Source organism: Plecotus auritus, assembly GCF_963455305.1.
Source record: "Plecotus auritus genome assembly, chromosome: 4".
In the NCBI taxonomy this organism is placed as follows: domain Eukaryota; kingdom Metazoa; phylum Chordata; class Mammalia; order Chiroptera; family Vespertilionidae; genus Plecotus; species Plecotus auritus.
In genome coordinates this window covers 80,121,403-80,136,464 of record NC_137775.1, presented here as the reverse complement: position 1 = coordinate 80,136,464, position 15,062 = coordinate 80,121,403, and the positions used below count along the sequence as shown (strand labels likewise).

The window sequence follows — 15,062 nt, the reverse complement described above, 5'->3', positions numbered from 1 at the left end:
AACATATTACAGAATGCCCAGCCAGTTTTTAAGGTTATTTGGTTATGTTTAAGATTCTTTGGACATTTGCTAATTCTCTATAATTTATAGGTTCTTTTTCTACTAAATATAATACTATGCAACCTTTAGATTTATGAATGATGTACTATAACACTTTGGCAAATGCTCAAAAATCTTTAAAATCCCACAAATATAACAAGTCTTAGATGAATAATTAAAATGACATTTTTAATCCTTTCTAATAAAAGAGTAAGATGCAAATTAACCATTACCCCACTACACCCTCAAGCCACGCCCACCAGCCAATCAGGAGTGAGTATGCAAATTAACCCAACCAAGATGGCTGCAGCCACAGAGAGAGCAGGAGGGAGGCTTGGGTTTCCCCAGCGATGGAGGAAGCCAAGCTTTCCACACACCCTGGCCAGCCCAGGCCTCCGCTTAAGGCTACAAAGTTTCAATTATAGAAGATAAATAAATTCCAACAGAAATGGCTGCTGCCACGGAGCGAGCAGAAGGCTTGGCTCCACTTCAGGCTACAAAGTTTCAGTTGTAGAAGATAAATAAGCCCCAGATCCCAGGGCCTCTGCTTGGGTCACTGAGGGACATGGCCGGCCTGCAAACTACCACAGGCCCCTCGCCCAGGCCACCCCACGCCCCAAGGGAACCCCCACCCTGATCTGGGACACCCTTCAGGGCAAACCAGCTGGCCCCCACCCATGCACCAGGCCTCTAGCCTATCTAATAAAAGAGTAATATGCGGATTGACCATCACTCCAACACACAAGATGGCTGCCCCCATGTGGTCAAAGATCCTGCCCCCATGTGGACACAAGATGGCCACCACAAGATGGCCAGCAGGGGAGGGCAGTTGTGGGTGATCAGGCCAGCAGGGGAGGGCAGTTGGGAGGGACCAGGCCTGCAGGGGAGGGCAGTTAGGGGTGACCAGGCTGGCAGAAGAGGGAAGTTGGGGGCAACCAGGCCTACAGGGGAGCAGTTAGACATCAATCAGGCTGGCAGGGGAGTGGTTAGGGGGTGATCAGGCTGGCAGGCAGAAGCGGTTAGGGACAATCAGGCAGGCAGGCAGGTGAGCAGTTGGGAGCCAGCAGTCCTGGATTGTGAGAGGGATCCCAGATTGGAGAGGGTGCAGGCTGGGCTGAGGGACACCTCCCCACCCCCCCCCCCCGCACTGTGCACGAATTTCATGCACTGGGCCTCTAGTATCCTATATTATGCAAATTGACCCTCATGCCATCGCACAAGTTGGCCGCAACCATGTGGTCACAGATGGCCACCACAAGATGGTCAGTAGGGGAGGGTAGCTGCGGGTGATCAGGCCAGTAGGGAAGGGCAGTTGGGGGGGACCAGGCTGGCAGGGGAGGGCAGTTGGGGGTGATCGGGCCAGCAGGGGAGGGCAGTTGGGGGCAATCAGGCTGGCAGGGGAGCAGTTAGGCATCAATCAGGCTGGCAGGGGAGTGGTTAGGGGGCGATCAGGCTGGCAGGCAGGTGAGCGGTTGGGAGCCAGCAGTCCCGGATGGTGAGAGGGATGTCCAACTGTTGATTTAGGCCCGATTCTTGTGGGCCCGATGTGGGATCCGACCTAACCCGGCAGTCAAACATCCACCAAGGGATCCCAGATTGGAGAGGGTGCAAGCTGGGCTGAGGGACACCCCCCCACACACAGTGCATAAATTTCGTGCACGAGGCCTCTAGTATTTAATAATTATACAAATATAAGACCATTAACATTTATTAGGCTAGTTGCTAAATAATTACTATGATTTTTTAAAAATTATATGTATATATAATTTAATTTTTAACTTTTTTTTTTCACTTACAGCAGTAGTTGGCTTCTTTTTCTGACTATTTTTCTAATATTTTTTTATTGTTGATAGTATTACAGATATCTCTCATTCCCCCTCTTTACTACCCTCTTCCCAGCCCCTCCCATCCCCCCAAGTCCGAGTGATTATTTTTTATGAGCACAGAAATGGTTCTGCACAGGAAATGCCAGGAAAAGAACAGAAGCCAATAGAGATGTGGGTTGTGGGTGCTTGATGGTCAGACAGGCTCTTTCACTCACAGTCACACATTCCCACCTTCCAATCTATTAGTGCCTGTCATCCAAATCTGTGATGTGGCAAAATTTCTACTTCTACCTGTCATGGATCTCTGAGGTTCTTTTGTCATTTCTATGTGCAAATATAAAACAGACTCATTCTCTACCAAAGAAAGCCTCCAGCATCACCCTGACCACAGGATGCCCACAGGAAGAGTGAATGACCAAGCACCTGACAACAGAAGAAATTCACATCATCTCACTTCACTTCATTATCAACATTCGTAACCCCCACAAGGTTCATTTTTGAAATGATTAACAATCTGGTTGATTTGAACTAATATCAAAATCTAAATGGAAAAGGCACTCAGAAGAGCATTCCTTGAAGTGAAAAGCAGTAACAAAACTCTTCATTTATAATCACTTATGATATGAAAGAATTTTATATCCCCCCAAGAAAATCAAGTAAATTGAATGCTAGTGTGTATAACACCAATAAATATAGTCATCAAACAGTACATATTAAATCACTGATTGTCAAGGGTCCATTCAGGGGATTCTACTGATGGATCAGACATGCAGCATAGTCTCTCACACAATGCCCCCCAACAGAGAAGGCACTGTACTTTGGCTAACTGTAGGCACTGGGTGGCAGTCTTTCAGGCTTTCAGAACTGTTTTGAATAGATTCTTACTATTTAAAAGTAGAGAGAAACACTAGAAATGACTCTGTAATTTGAACCATACTATGTCTAGCTCTTTCACCCACATTGATTAGAATTCATGAATAATAAATCACTAAACCTTGTTGAACATTTTACACTTCTAATTTCTTGACTGGCTAAATATAGCTCTGAACAGCATCTATGAAAGGTCAAGTGTGCAGATCAAGACCATAACAATTCTACCCCCAATTTAGTAATAGTATTGAGGGGCCTTGGGTGCTAGACATATTGGCAGGGAAGCAATAGAGGTTGGTAAGAGAAAGGGATTGGTTTGGGAAAGAGGTCTGAATACACTGTAAGTAACACCAAGAAATTCCCAGGCATTATCAACTAATCTAAGCCTACACTGATAGAGCATAGCCCTTTAAGATTATACTTATAAAGTGAAATTAGAGAGTTTTCCAGTTCAAATTAATCATATGTGTCTTATTTTTTCCAGTTGAGGATATGATTTTCTCTATCAATGGAAAAGTTTCAAGATAATATAAGGATAGTAATCACTCAAAGACTGCTAGATTATAAATTAAAACATTTTGCATTGAAAAAGTTGCAATGCTTTCATCATACCTTTTGCATGTTCAATAAGAAATATGATTTTTTTCCTAAAATATGTTTAATATTATTTTTGGCAGAGATTTTTTTTAATTGGAAATCACTGCATGGAATGTTTTTTGGCAATTTTAAATATGGTTATTTGTTGTGACTGCCTTTCTAATAAGGTAAAAATATTAAGAGTGATCCATGTAATACCAGGTGCCTCTCTTGTACTCTGTCCTTCTTTCTCTAGACCGTGTCAGTGTCTGTGTCTGTCCTCACACTGAGCTGCATTGCCCTGGATCGATGGTATGCGATCTGTCATCCTTTGATGTTTAAGAGCACAGCCAAGCGGGCCCGGAACAGCATCGTCATCATCTGGATTGTCTCCTGCATTATAATGATCCCTCAGGCCATCGTCATGGAGTGCAACACCACGATGCCCGGATTCTTGGCCAATAAAACTACCCTCTTCACAGTGTGTGAAGAGCACTGGGGAGGTAAGTGCATCATGGCCCACAAGCTGGCATTTCTGTTACAGCTGCACACTGAAAATGTCAGTTGCATAGCCACTGTAAAGCTGGCCTTGTGTGTTTTATTGCCATTTGTTCATAGTTTTGTAAAAGCATGAAAACCAAGTGGAAAACTAAAATAGTTTCACAGCATAACTCCACCTGTCCTGATCCTTTAGAAATGCTATGTATTATGATCTAGTTTTCAGATAGGAAATGGAAGAAGGAGTTTATTCCGCAATTCAGATCTGGTTATGTTACCTTTTCTTAAATTCTCTAAAATGAAAAGGACTCATTTATATGAATACAAATATGAATTCTGGAATGATTCACATTTTATAAGATGGCACAGCATTATCTTGCCTCAAGGGTCAAGTTCCCCAATGGGCTTCAAATATAACTGAATTTTTCATTTGAAAACCATATGCTAACTGGACACTCGACTGGAGTTGAGTACGAGGACCAATGCTGTTCTCTGTGTCAAAATATCTAAGTTTGCTTTCTCTGTTCATAACATATCCTAATATATAAAAACCCTGGGTTGTAAGGACCAGTAACAACTAGAGGCTGACCAACCGGAAGTCAGTGCTGGCTCCTCCCCCAAGCAAGCGGAAAGAGGCAATCAGGCAGGAAGGAAGAGGGGTTAGGGGTCATCAGGTAGGAGACCAGTGGTTAGGGGTGATCAGCTAGGCAAGCAAGTGGTTAGGGGAGATCAGGTAGGCAGACAGCCTCTCGCAGGGCTGGCCCCACCCTTAAGCAAGTGCTTAGGGGCAATAAGGCAGGCAGGCAGGCAGAGTGGTTAGGGGTGATCAGGTAGGCAGATCAGTGGTTAGGGGTGATCAGGTAGGCAGACCAGCTGTTAGGGGTGGTCAGGTAGGCAGGCAAGTGGTTAGGGGAGATCAGGTAGGCAGACGGCCCCTCACAGGGCTGGCCCCGCCCCCAGCAAAGAAAGAGGGAGGCCCAGGCCAGCCAAGCCATTGCTCCCCAGCCTGTCGCCTGCAGAGGGAGGGCACCGGTGGTAGGGGAGAGGGAGCAATGCTGCAAAGATGGCAAGCAGTGGCAGTGGTGGGGGTGGGGCCAGCTGCCTGCAGCCCAAGGAAGGAAAGCCCCGATAGGCCCTGATCTCAGGCCAGGCCTAGGGACCCTACCTGAGGGGTCCCAGATTGTGAGAGGGTTCAGGCCAGGCTGAGGGACCCCTCTGAGTGCACGAACTTTTGTGCACCGGGCCTCTAGTTAAATTAATAAAGTTTATGTCTGGCATAATTATGACATAATTTAGGAATTATATGAATTATGAATCCTTTTCCCTCCTATATGATATGTAAGGCAGTTCATTTTAAATAAGCAGAAGCTTAGAGGTTTATGCTCCTTTGGTCCAAAACTCTCAGTGGCAGTCTAAGGTTTTTCTGTAACAGTGGAAACACTTCAATCAGTGCTGGGTGGTGACACAAATCAGAACCCAGCAAAGAATGACTGGAAATTTTAAAAATCCTGCATTTTAGCATAGCATGCACTAGTTCCAAAATGACTGCATAAAATTTGAAGAAAAAAAATCTGTCCTCTTCTGAATAAGTGTATAACAATGGCTCATAATTACGGAATTTAAACATTAGGAAAACATTGGTTTATTAGAAAGCTATACATGTATGCCTATTAGAAAGATGTACCCCACCCTGACTGGTTTGGCTCAGTGGATAGAGCGTTGGCCTGTGGACTAAAGGGTCCCAGGGTTGATTCCGGTCAAGAGCATGTACCTTGGTTGCAGGCTCAGTCCCCAGTAGGGGGTGTGCAGGAGGCAGCCGATCGATGTTTCTCTCCCATCAATGTTTCTAACTCTCTATTCCTCTCCCTTCCTCTCTGTAAAAAATCAATAAAATATATTTAAAAAGAAAGAAAGAAAGAAAGATGTACCCCAAAACAAGCAGTGCACCAATGGGATACCTTATGAATATGATATTTTCAAGCATTTGAATTAATTTATGTTAATTCCTACCTTGGTACTTTATTAGAACACTGAAAAGAGAAAAAGTCAACAACTGAGAAATTAGGCATATGCTTTCACTATAGCAAGATAAAGTTTAAAAGTCACTAGGATAATGTACATTTTCTAAAGTCCTATGATAGCTATATTTCACAATTCGCTTTTTCTATTATCCCAAATATTAAATATCATTTTTGTTGCTGAGATTTACTCTTCTAACATTTGGAAAAAAGTTTTCAGAGGGGCTAACATTTCTGCAATGTGTTAAAGATGAGTAGGGTTTCTTCAGACAGGGAAGAGGTAAAAGGATGTCCCAGGAAGCAAGAAAACCTACACAATGGGCAGAAGAAAGGAAGAGGGTCCCAACTGACAGTTTCGGGAATGTAGGGCTATGTAGATTTATGAATGAATTGTATTTGGATAGAAAGTGGTTTGGGGCCAATTGTGATATATCTCTTATGCAATTGCTTTATAACAACGTATATTTGGAAATATCCTAAAAATCTCTTGGTCAGAATTCTTTAATTAATTCATGATGAAATTGAACCATAAATTCTTTGGTCAATATTATGAAGCAAACAGATAAATGTAAATCTAAGCTTTCAGTTCAAAGTTGAGATTTTTTAATTTTATGGAAATGGTAATTAGATATAACACCCACTTACTATTCATTATGTCAACTAGATAAAACACCCACTTACTATTCAAATACTTAATAATATTTTTACTAAAGTATTTTAGGAGTTTCATTTATAAGTTTATAGGAAGTTTTTATACACTTTTCCTTTTTTATATTGCCATGTATAATCAGGTAATGTTAATTCCCATTAACAAACAGTATGCAAAGGTAGTGAATTTTGACAGTTGTTACAATTAATAGCCACATCATGTTCTAATTATGTTTGAGCAATATACCCTGTCTAATAAAAGAGTAATATGCAAATTGACTGGCACTCCAACATACAAGATGGCTGCCCCCATGTGGACACAATATGGCTGCCACAAGATGGCCAGCAGGGGAGGGCAGTCATGGACGATCAGGCCAACAGGGGAGGGCAGTTGGGGGGGACCAGGCCTGCAGGGGAGGGCAGTTGAGGGGGAGGCAAACCATCAGGGGAAAGCAGTTAGGGGCAATGAGGCTGGCAGGGGAGGGCAGTTAGGGGTGACCAGGTCATCAGGAAAGGGCAGTTGGGGGGGACCCCAGCCTGCACGGGAGGGCAATTAGGGGTGACCAGGTCAGCAGGGGAGGGCAGTTGGGGGGGACCAGGATGGCAGGGGAGGGAAGTTAGGGGCAATCGGGCTGGCAGGGGAGCAGTTAGGCATCAGTCAGGCTGGCAGGGGAGTGGTTAGGGGGTGATCATGCTGGCAGGCAGAAGTGGTTAGGGGCAATCAGGAAGGCAAGCAAGTGAGCAGTTGGGAGCCCACAGTCCTGGATTGTGAGAGGGATGTCCGACTGCCAGTTTAGGCCCAATCCTACTGGGATGGGGCCTAAACGGGCAGTCGGACATCCCTCGAGGAGTCCCAGATTGGAGATGGTGCAGGCTGGGCTGAGGGTCACCCCCACCACCCACCCCTCCATGCAGGAATTTTGTGCACCGGGCCTCTAGTATATATATAATTTCAACCTTGAGTATTTTTATTACCTAGCTCTAGCAGGGACATTTTCAAAAATATTTTTTTAAAAAGCAATTATTGTTGAGTACCTAAAAATCTAAACTCAGCCTTCAGAAGTCATTTAGGAAAATTACTTAAAAGTGATTTTATATTAGCCCATAATTACTTAAAATTATTATAAAGGCTAAAATTAAGTGGCTCCAAATTGAATTTGATCATCCTCAAAATCAAACAATAAAATCTAAAAAATGGGCTTTTTCAAATTCTATATAATAAAAGCCTAATATGCTAAGTGTCTGGTTGTCTGGTTGGCCATTCAACCAATCAAAACGTAATACACTAATGATATGCTAAGGTCGCTCAACCGCTTGGTATGATGTGCACTGACCACCAGGGGGCAAACAGTCGACCGGTTGACCAGTTGCTATGACATGCACTGACCACCAGGGGCATATTCTCCAACCCATAGGTTAGCTAGCTGCTGGGGTCCGGCTGATTGGAACTGAGCGAGATGGGCCAGACACACCCTGGAGCCCTCCTGCAGTCCCTCCCCGGCTGGCTAACCTCCCGTGTCCCTCCCCGGCCCTGATCATACACCAGTGGGGTCCCTCAGCCTGGCCTGGTCCCTCTCACAATCCAAGACCCCTCAGGGGATGTCGAAGAGCCGGTCTCGCAGGCTAGGCTAAGGGACTGGTCCATGAATCCAGTAATATTTTCAGTATGACAGAGTTCTCAGTTATTTTGCACAATGAATGAGACAATATTAAATGAAATTTTTAATCACAATTTTTCAAGAAGAATCTGAAAGAATCCAAAGTAGGTTTTTATTTTGCTCATTAGACATTTAGTTTATGATAATTTTTACATAGCATGAGCTTTACTAATTTAGGCTATTTATAAGTCCATATTCAACTTAAAATGTTATAACTCAGATACATGTATGATACAACCTTAAAAACATCATAGGAATTATATTTTACATTGTCAGCTCTCTAAAGTTTAAACATTTTTAAAATCTGAATACCATTTTGCACAATTTTTAAAAATGTGTTGTGAACTGTGTTTTTTTCTCTTTATTCTAAGTTATATCAGTAATGTAATTATAAAAGCAGACAGTGATATCATAATTGTTTTACAACCAATATTCAGTGTGAAAAGAGACAATAAACATTGTGGTCTCTTGATTCATATCTATCAAATAACCTTTGGAAAATGCTGTCTCATTCATTGTGCAAAATAACTGAGAACTCTGTCATACTGAAAATATTACCAGAAAGATGTGGTAATATTTTATGGAAGTCATTATATTCATCATTGCCTATGGCTTGATGAGAAGAAGAGAAAACAACCACAAACCAGAACTTTTGGTAGGCACACTTGACACTCAAAAACAAACAAAATGTGTTAATATTTATTTTGATGATCTTAAAATATGTATTTGTATATGTTCATTGTTTGCTTCAGTCACATCAATTCACATTTCTAAAACTTAAAAATTCTTCCAGAATTATACCCATACGTTTTTGATTGATTGGTTTATAAATGCATAGTTTCACAGGATGATCCTATTGGGAGGAAAGCAACTTTTTTTTTTGCACTCAAACAGTGATGTAATTGTCTCATTATTCAATCATCCAGTATTTATTAAGCAGGCACTATTTGTCAAACATAGTTCTGGACACTGGGAATATATAATTCTCTCCTTTTGGATTTTATTGCCAAATTGTTCTTTAATGGTCTGAACAAACATAATAATGGATCTCTTCTTTACGGCCAAATTCACTATGGCATCTGGTCTTCATGAGATTTTGAAAATCTAGAAATATGTATGTATATATATTAATAGGAACATTTATTAAAATGTTTATTAGGGAGAAGATACTAAAATATATTAAAGATTCAGATAAACTTTAATCGATCTATAAACTTTGATAAGGTGGTTCAAATTAAATATTTGGGAAATTATTTTTAATTTACTTGCCATTAAATCCCTGATAGGAGTACCATGAAGTAGAAAATGTTTGTAGTTTTTAGATAATTAGATTAACATGTTGGCTCACAAATGGACATTAACTCATCTGAGGGAAATTAAGTTTTCCTTAGCCAGTCTGGCTCAGTGGATAGAGTGTCCGCACCCAGACTGCAGGGTCTCAGGTTCAATTCTTGATTGCAACCAATAGATGTTTCTGTCTCTCCCCCTCCCTTCTACTCTCTCTAAAAAAAAAAGAAATTAAGTTTTGTCTAATATATGATATTATTCTTTAATCTCTGATTTAAAAGCTGAAATAAATATCCACATATCCTGTTTTTTTTTGTTGGTTTAATATGTATGCAAGAATTTATTCAGATATGCCTATTCATCAGTTAAGTAGAAACACCAATTTTTAATGGTTGTCAATCTTCAAAATGCTGTTTTCTAACTTAGATTATCCTTTAGTGGGACAAGTTTCATGCAGCTACATTCTAGGTTGTATATAAACGTTTTAAAATATATTTAAGACATTGCTCGTCAAGTGCAGAGAGACTACAAAGACAACTTCAACACAGACAATTTAACATTTCCATGGTATTTCTGGGTTTCTGATCAGCTTAGACTCTAAGCATGAAATGAGTAATTTAAGATTATCATGCTACCCCAATTATGTATAATAATATCTTTATTGAAACAAACTACTATCCCAGCCTGAAAGTATAATTTTGCTTGATCAGCTTTTCTGTGTATTTACCAGCCAATTACATATTTTCCCAAGTATTTATATAAATATACCGACCTCTGAATGAGCTTTCTCTTCCATCTGTTTAAAACTTCAGACTGTTATCACAGTGATGGGAACCATAGCTACAGTTAAAAAAAAAAAAAAAAGCCCATTAAAATCTACCTTCCTCCACACACTCAATTCAGTTAGTCTGATGCAGACATCAAGGCCTCCCAGGTATGCAAGCTTCAAAGCTATATCTTTATGTGGGGAGCTCATGTGACACCTTCTTTAAAACAAACAAAAGTTCAAAGCCACTTAGGTGCCTGGAAAGCGCTGAAGTCACTCTTCTTGGAAATTGGCTCACCAAATGCTGCTGGGGCTGTGGCACTTCAAAGGGAATGGCTGTTTGTTATTCCTCTAGTCCGGCTGCTTGGGTTCCAGCACTTTTTATGTAGCTGGCCTGTTTTACAGGATAAGCTTGAAAGGGAGTTGGAAACTGATGAGCTAGGTGTAAGCCACTTGGGCCAAAGAGAAGCTAAAAATGACTCATTGCACTCTTAGACCCCTTAACTGCACACACCCCCTGCTGTCTCCTCTGAAGATTATGGTAGGAAAATATTTCTATCAGAGAAAGAAGACCGAGTTTTAGAAGGAAGAATAAGGCGAATATTAAACTCAACCAACTCTAGAAGATAAGGCTATGAAATCAAGTGGAGGATATTCAACTTAAAGATATGTCTAAAATATATTCAGTAAGAATTGAAAGATTGTTCAGTAAATGTTATTAGGATGGTGACCATCACAATTATTATTCATTGATCCTGACTATTATTGCCCTTAACACATTTGATGGCATACTTGAGTCTTCATGCTTCTATACAATATGCCCTTTGTGAAGTAATGAAAATAATAAAATGCATGGTGGAGATAGAATTATCCCTCAGTGACAGTATGGAACCAACCCCATTGTCAGTATCAAAGTCAAAATGACTTGTGTAAGTTTTAGAAATGAATTTTAAAAACCCTTTGTGTTTTTAGCTTTTAGTTTGAATTATTTCTAAAATTTTTGCATTTAATGTCTATGGAATCCATGCAGGATAGTTTTCTGGTTTTTGTTTTACATTTAAGTAAAAGTAATATATTCAAATACTAGTGTAAGAAAAATATCCTTTAAAGCATTTAAAAAAGCAGTAATATATTTATTTTAGGAAAGCAAAATAATCTACACTAATAAAAGAGTAACATGCTAATTGACCATACCTTTGCGATGCCCACCAGCCAATCAGGAGTGAGCATGCAAATTAACCCAACAAAGATGGCGAGTTAATTTGCATACACAGGCACCGAGCAGCCAGGGGCAGGGTGGGACGCTTGCGTCCTCACCATGGTGATGACACAGGCGTTCCGCACCACCCGAGCCGCTCCGGGCCTCTGGCAGTGTGGGAAGGTGGGAAGGTGGTTCCTGCCAGAGCCAAGGCAGTACTGGCATCCAGGGGAAGAAAGGCCCATTCTTGCACGAATCTTCATGTATTGGGCCTCTAGTATCTTACCTAATAAAAGAGAAACATGCAAATTAACCATCCCTCCTCTATGCCCACAGCCAATCAGAGTGAGTATGCAAATTAACCCAACAAAGATGGAGGTTAATTTGCATATGCAGGCGCAGAGCGGTGTGAAGCCTGCTATGAGGGGAAGCGCGGCAGCGGAGGGAGCTACTGGAGTGGTGCTCTAGACAGAAGCGAGGACTTGCCGGCTCCGGGTGGCCGGGGAGCGGGGACTTGCCGGCTCCTGGGCGGCCAGGGAGTGGGGACTTGCCTGCTCCCGGGCGGCTGGGGTGGGGAGCGAGGACTTGCTGGGTCCCAGACGGCTGGGAGTGAAGCCAGGGGCCTATTCTTGCACGAATATCGTGCAACGCGCCCCTAGTATATATATAAAAGCCTAATATGCAAAGTGTTCCCTCAGGAGTTTAACCAACCAGGAGTTTGATTGCTCACTATGATGTGCACTGACCACCAGGGGGTGGTGTTAAACAGGAAGGCCCCAGCCGGCAGCCAACAGCCAGGGAAGGGAGGCCCCAGCTGGCAGCCAGCAGCCGCTAGGGACCCTAACCATGCACAAATTTCATGCTCTGGGCCTCTAGTAATAATAATAATAATAATAATAATAATAATAATAATAATAGTAATAATGTTAAGCCACAATGCCATTCATTAATTTATTAACTGATTATTTAATAAATGTCTAATCTGAGATAAGATTTACTTGTGTTCATAGAATTAATGATAAGAAATAGTTATACTTCTACAGATGCTTATCTATAATAATCTATAATAATAAAAGCATAATATGCTAATTAGACCGGATGTCCTTCCAGATGACCTTCCAGATGAAGCGAGGGCTGCAAGGGAAGCCCAGGTCCCAGGTGCCTGCTGGCAACCACAGGGAAGCCTGGGTCCCGGTGCCAGAGTCTAAGCTGGTGCTGGCAGCCATAAGAAGGAAGGCCTATTCTTGCACGAGTTTCGTGCATCCGGCCTCTAGTGACTAATAAGTGAGATGAATGTAAAAAAGACAACACCCATGCCATTTTAAAAACTAACTTTGCCTGGCCAGCATGGCTCAGGGGTTGAGTGTCAACCTATGAACCAGGAGGTCATGGTTCGATTTATGGCCAGGGTACCTGGTGGGGTCATGCAGGAGGCAGCCTATGGATGAGTCGCTCTCATCATCAATGTCTCTCCCTCTCCCTTCCTGTCTGAAATCAATAAAATATATTTTAAAAACACTTATAAAAAATACTAACTTTAAAATCCCTTAAAAATCTCATTTTTATTAAAAGTAGATGCATACATACATACATATACACACAACATACTTAACAATTAATTTTGTATGTGTTCTATTTATCAAATGTTTGTTGTATTTATTTTTTTAATTTTTTTCCACATTTGAAGGTACAGGTTATATTTTAATAAGAAGAAATCAACTGAGTTTACACTCTCTTGCTATTTTAACAAAAGCATTGGTAATTAGGTTTTGATTGAGTCATGTCCCTTCTTGTAAATGTGAGTAGGACAATCCAATTTAATTTTTTTTAATTAGCCCCATGTAATCAAAACAAATAAGGGCTTTCAATAAATGAACACTTGACTGGATAGACTCTGACAGCACAAATTAAGAAATAGCTAATTGTTATTCCTCTCTGGGTCATTAAATGAAATTAAGACTTCACATTTTGTACATACATACACTGAATAAATGTAAGTAGTTAATGTAAATTATTTTTCCCCTTTGTATATAGATGTGCCAGTGAAATTATATAGAAGGTAAATCTCAACAATAACAAAGTTACCTTTAAAAATATCTATGGATTATAAGATTTTATTATTTTGACTTTCATTCCAGGTGAAATTTATCCCAAGATGTATCACATCTGTTTCTTTCTGGTGACATACATGGCACCTCTGTGTCTCATGGTGTTGGCCTATCTGCAGATATTTCGTAAACTCTGGTGCCGACAGGTATGTATTTCAAACAATGTCCTTGTGCTTTCTTCAGGATGTGCTTAAAAACAAAATTTAAGAGAGGATCCTTAGCAAAGTATTGTGCATTTTTCTAAAACACTGAGGCTCTCTGGCCCTGGCAATGTGTCCAGGCATTTCTTTAGAGTGATAGTTATGGAATGTATTTTATGAACTGCCTTCATGACTTTAAATTTAAACCTCTGTGATTAATTGACTTGATTTTTGTCTAGGACTGATACTATGAATTTTACTTTTTATGAGAAATAACAAATTAAAATTCCATTAAACTTTCCTGATGCATTTTTATTATATGGGTTAAATCAACTTCAAAGTTGTTGTTTTTAGAACAATAGAAGGTTCCAGCAGAATTCAGTGTTTTAGAAACTGTTGATAGTGCTGATTTGGGAATACTAAAATTTGTTAGGTAATGTTGCTTTTTCCAGTTTATATAGTAAATCACTCAGTGGTTCATTCATCAAACATTTATTGTATTTTTTGTATGCATATCTGATTAAAAGCTAAATGTCTATGTCATTGATAAATTCATAGCCTACAGAAGGGAGACAATCAGATACAGAATGAAAATTACCTTAATAAATATAAGCACAGGGAATCAGAGGAAGGCTTAGTGGAGGGGAATCTAAGTCAAAGCAGGTAGCATTTAAGCTAAACCTTGATTTGTAGGATATCACAAAAAAACACATGTAGCAGTTTATAAAGGTATAGACAAAGGATAAAGCTCAGCCTTTTCTACTTGTAAATTGTATATTTAAATGACATTACTTACAATATCTCTGTCTCTAAATTTATTGCCAGTACTTTGAGCTTACCTGGCTTGTGAAAAGCCATTCCTTTAGTCTGTTTGCTCTGACACATTTTACCCAACTGAAAGAATTTGTTGGGCCACTTCAATTCATTAAAATAATTTCACAAACCTTTTATTTGTTTTTTGTCTGAGGATGAGTCTTAATTTGAATCTTCTTCATCCCCTGTTATCCAAAGCAATTTTCGAGTTCATCTTTTAGTGGCTGGATATGAGCAACAGCTGCATTTTTCAGCCCCGTATGTCTCATAATTCCAAATTTTCTATTCCTCTATTTTTGCAAAGAAGTCCTTTCTTTTATGATCTCATAAATGCAACCAGTGCCAACACTTATTATCATTCTGTTCCCCGACCTTTTCAACTAAAGTAACAAATGCATGCCACTGTAAAACATAGGTGGTGATTTTCCAAATCCTAATGATGGTTTCCTCAACACTCTCCACTGACCACAAAGCCAATGCCACATATTTTAAGCTGTTACTGTTATACCCCACTTCTTGATAACTATTATCATACTAGTCAGTTTTTATTTATTTTTTAAAAGACCCATCACCACAAAGCATATGGATTTTTTTTTTTTAAATCCTCTCCCAAGGAT

At 40.4% G+C, this 15,062-nt stretch overlaps 1 protein-coding gene across 1 annotated transcript in view; it reads left to right on the top strand.

Moving 5' to 3' along the window:
• Positions 1-15,062, top strand: part of HCRTR2 (hypocretin receptor 2) — a 110,510-nt gene that overhangs the window by 80,468 nt on the left and 14,980 nt on the right. The window contains exons 3-4 of the mRNA XM_080665051.1: positions 3,568-3,814; positions 13,523-13,638. Of these exons, the coding sequence (XP_080521177.1) occupies positions 3,568-3,814; positions 13,523-13,638 (363 nt within the window). The remainder of the gene's footprint in view (positions 1-3,567; positions 3,815-13,522; positions 13,639-15,062) is intronic.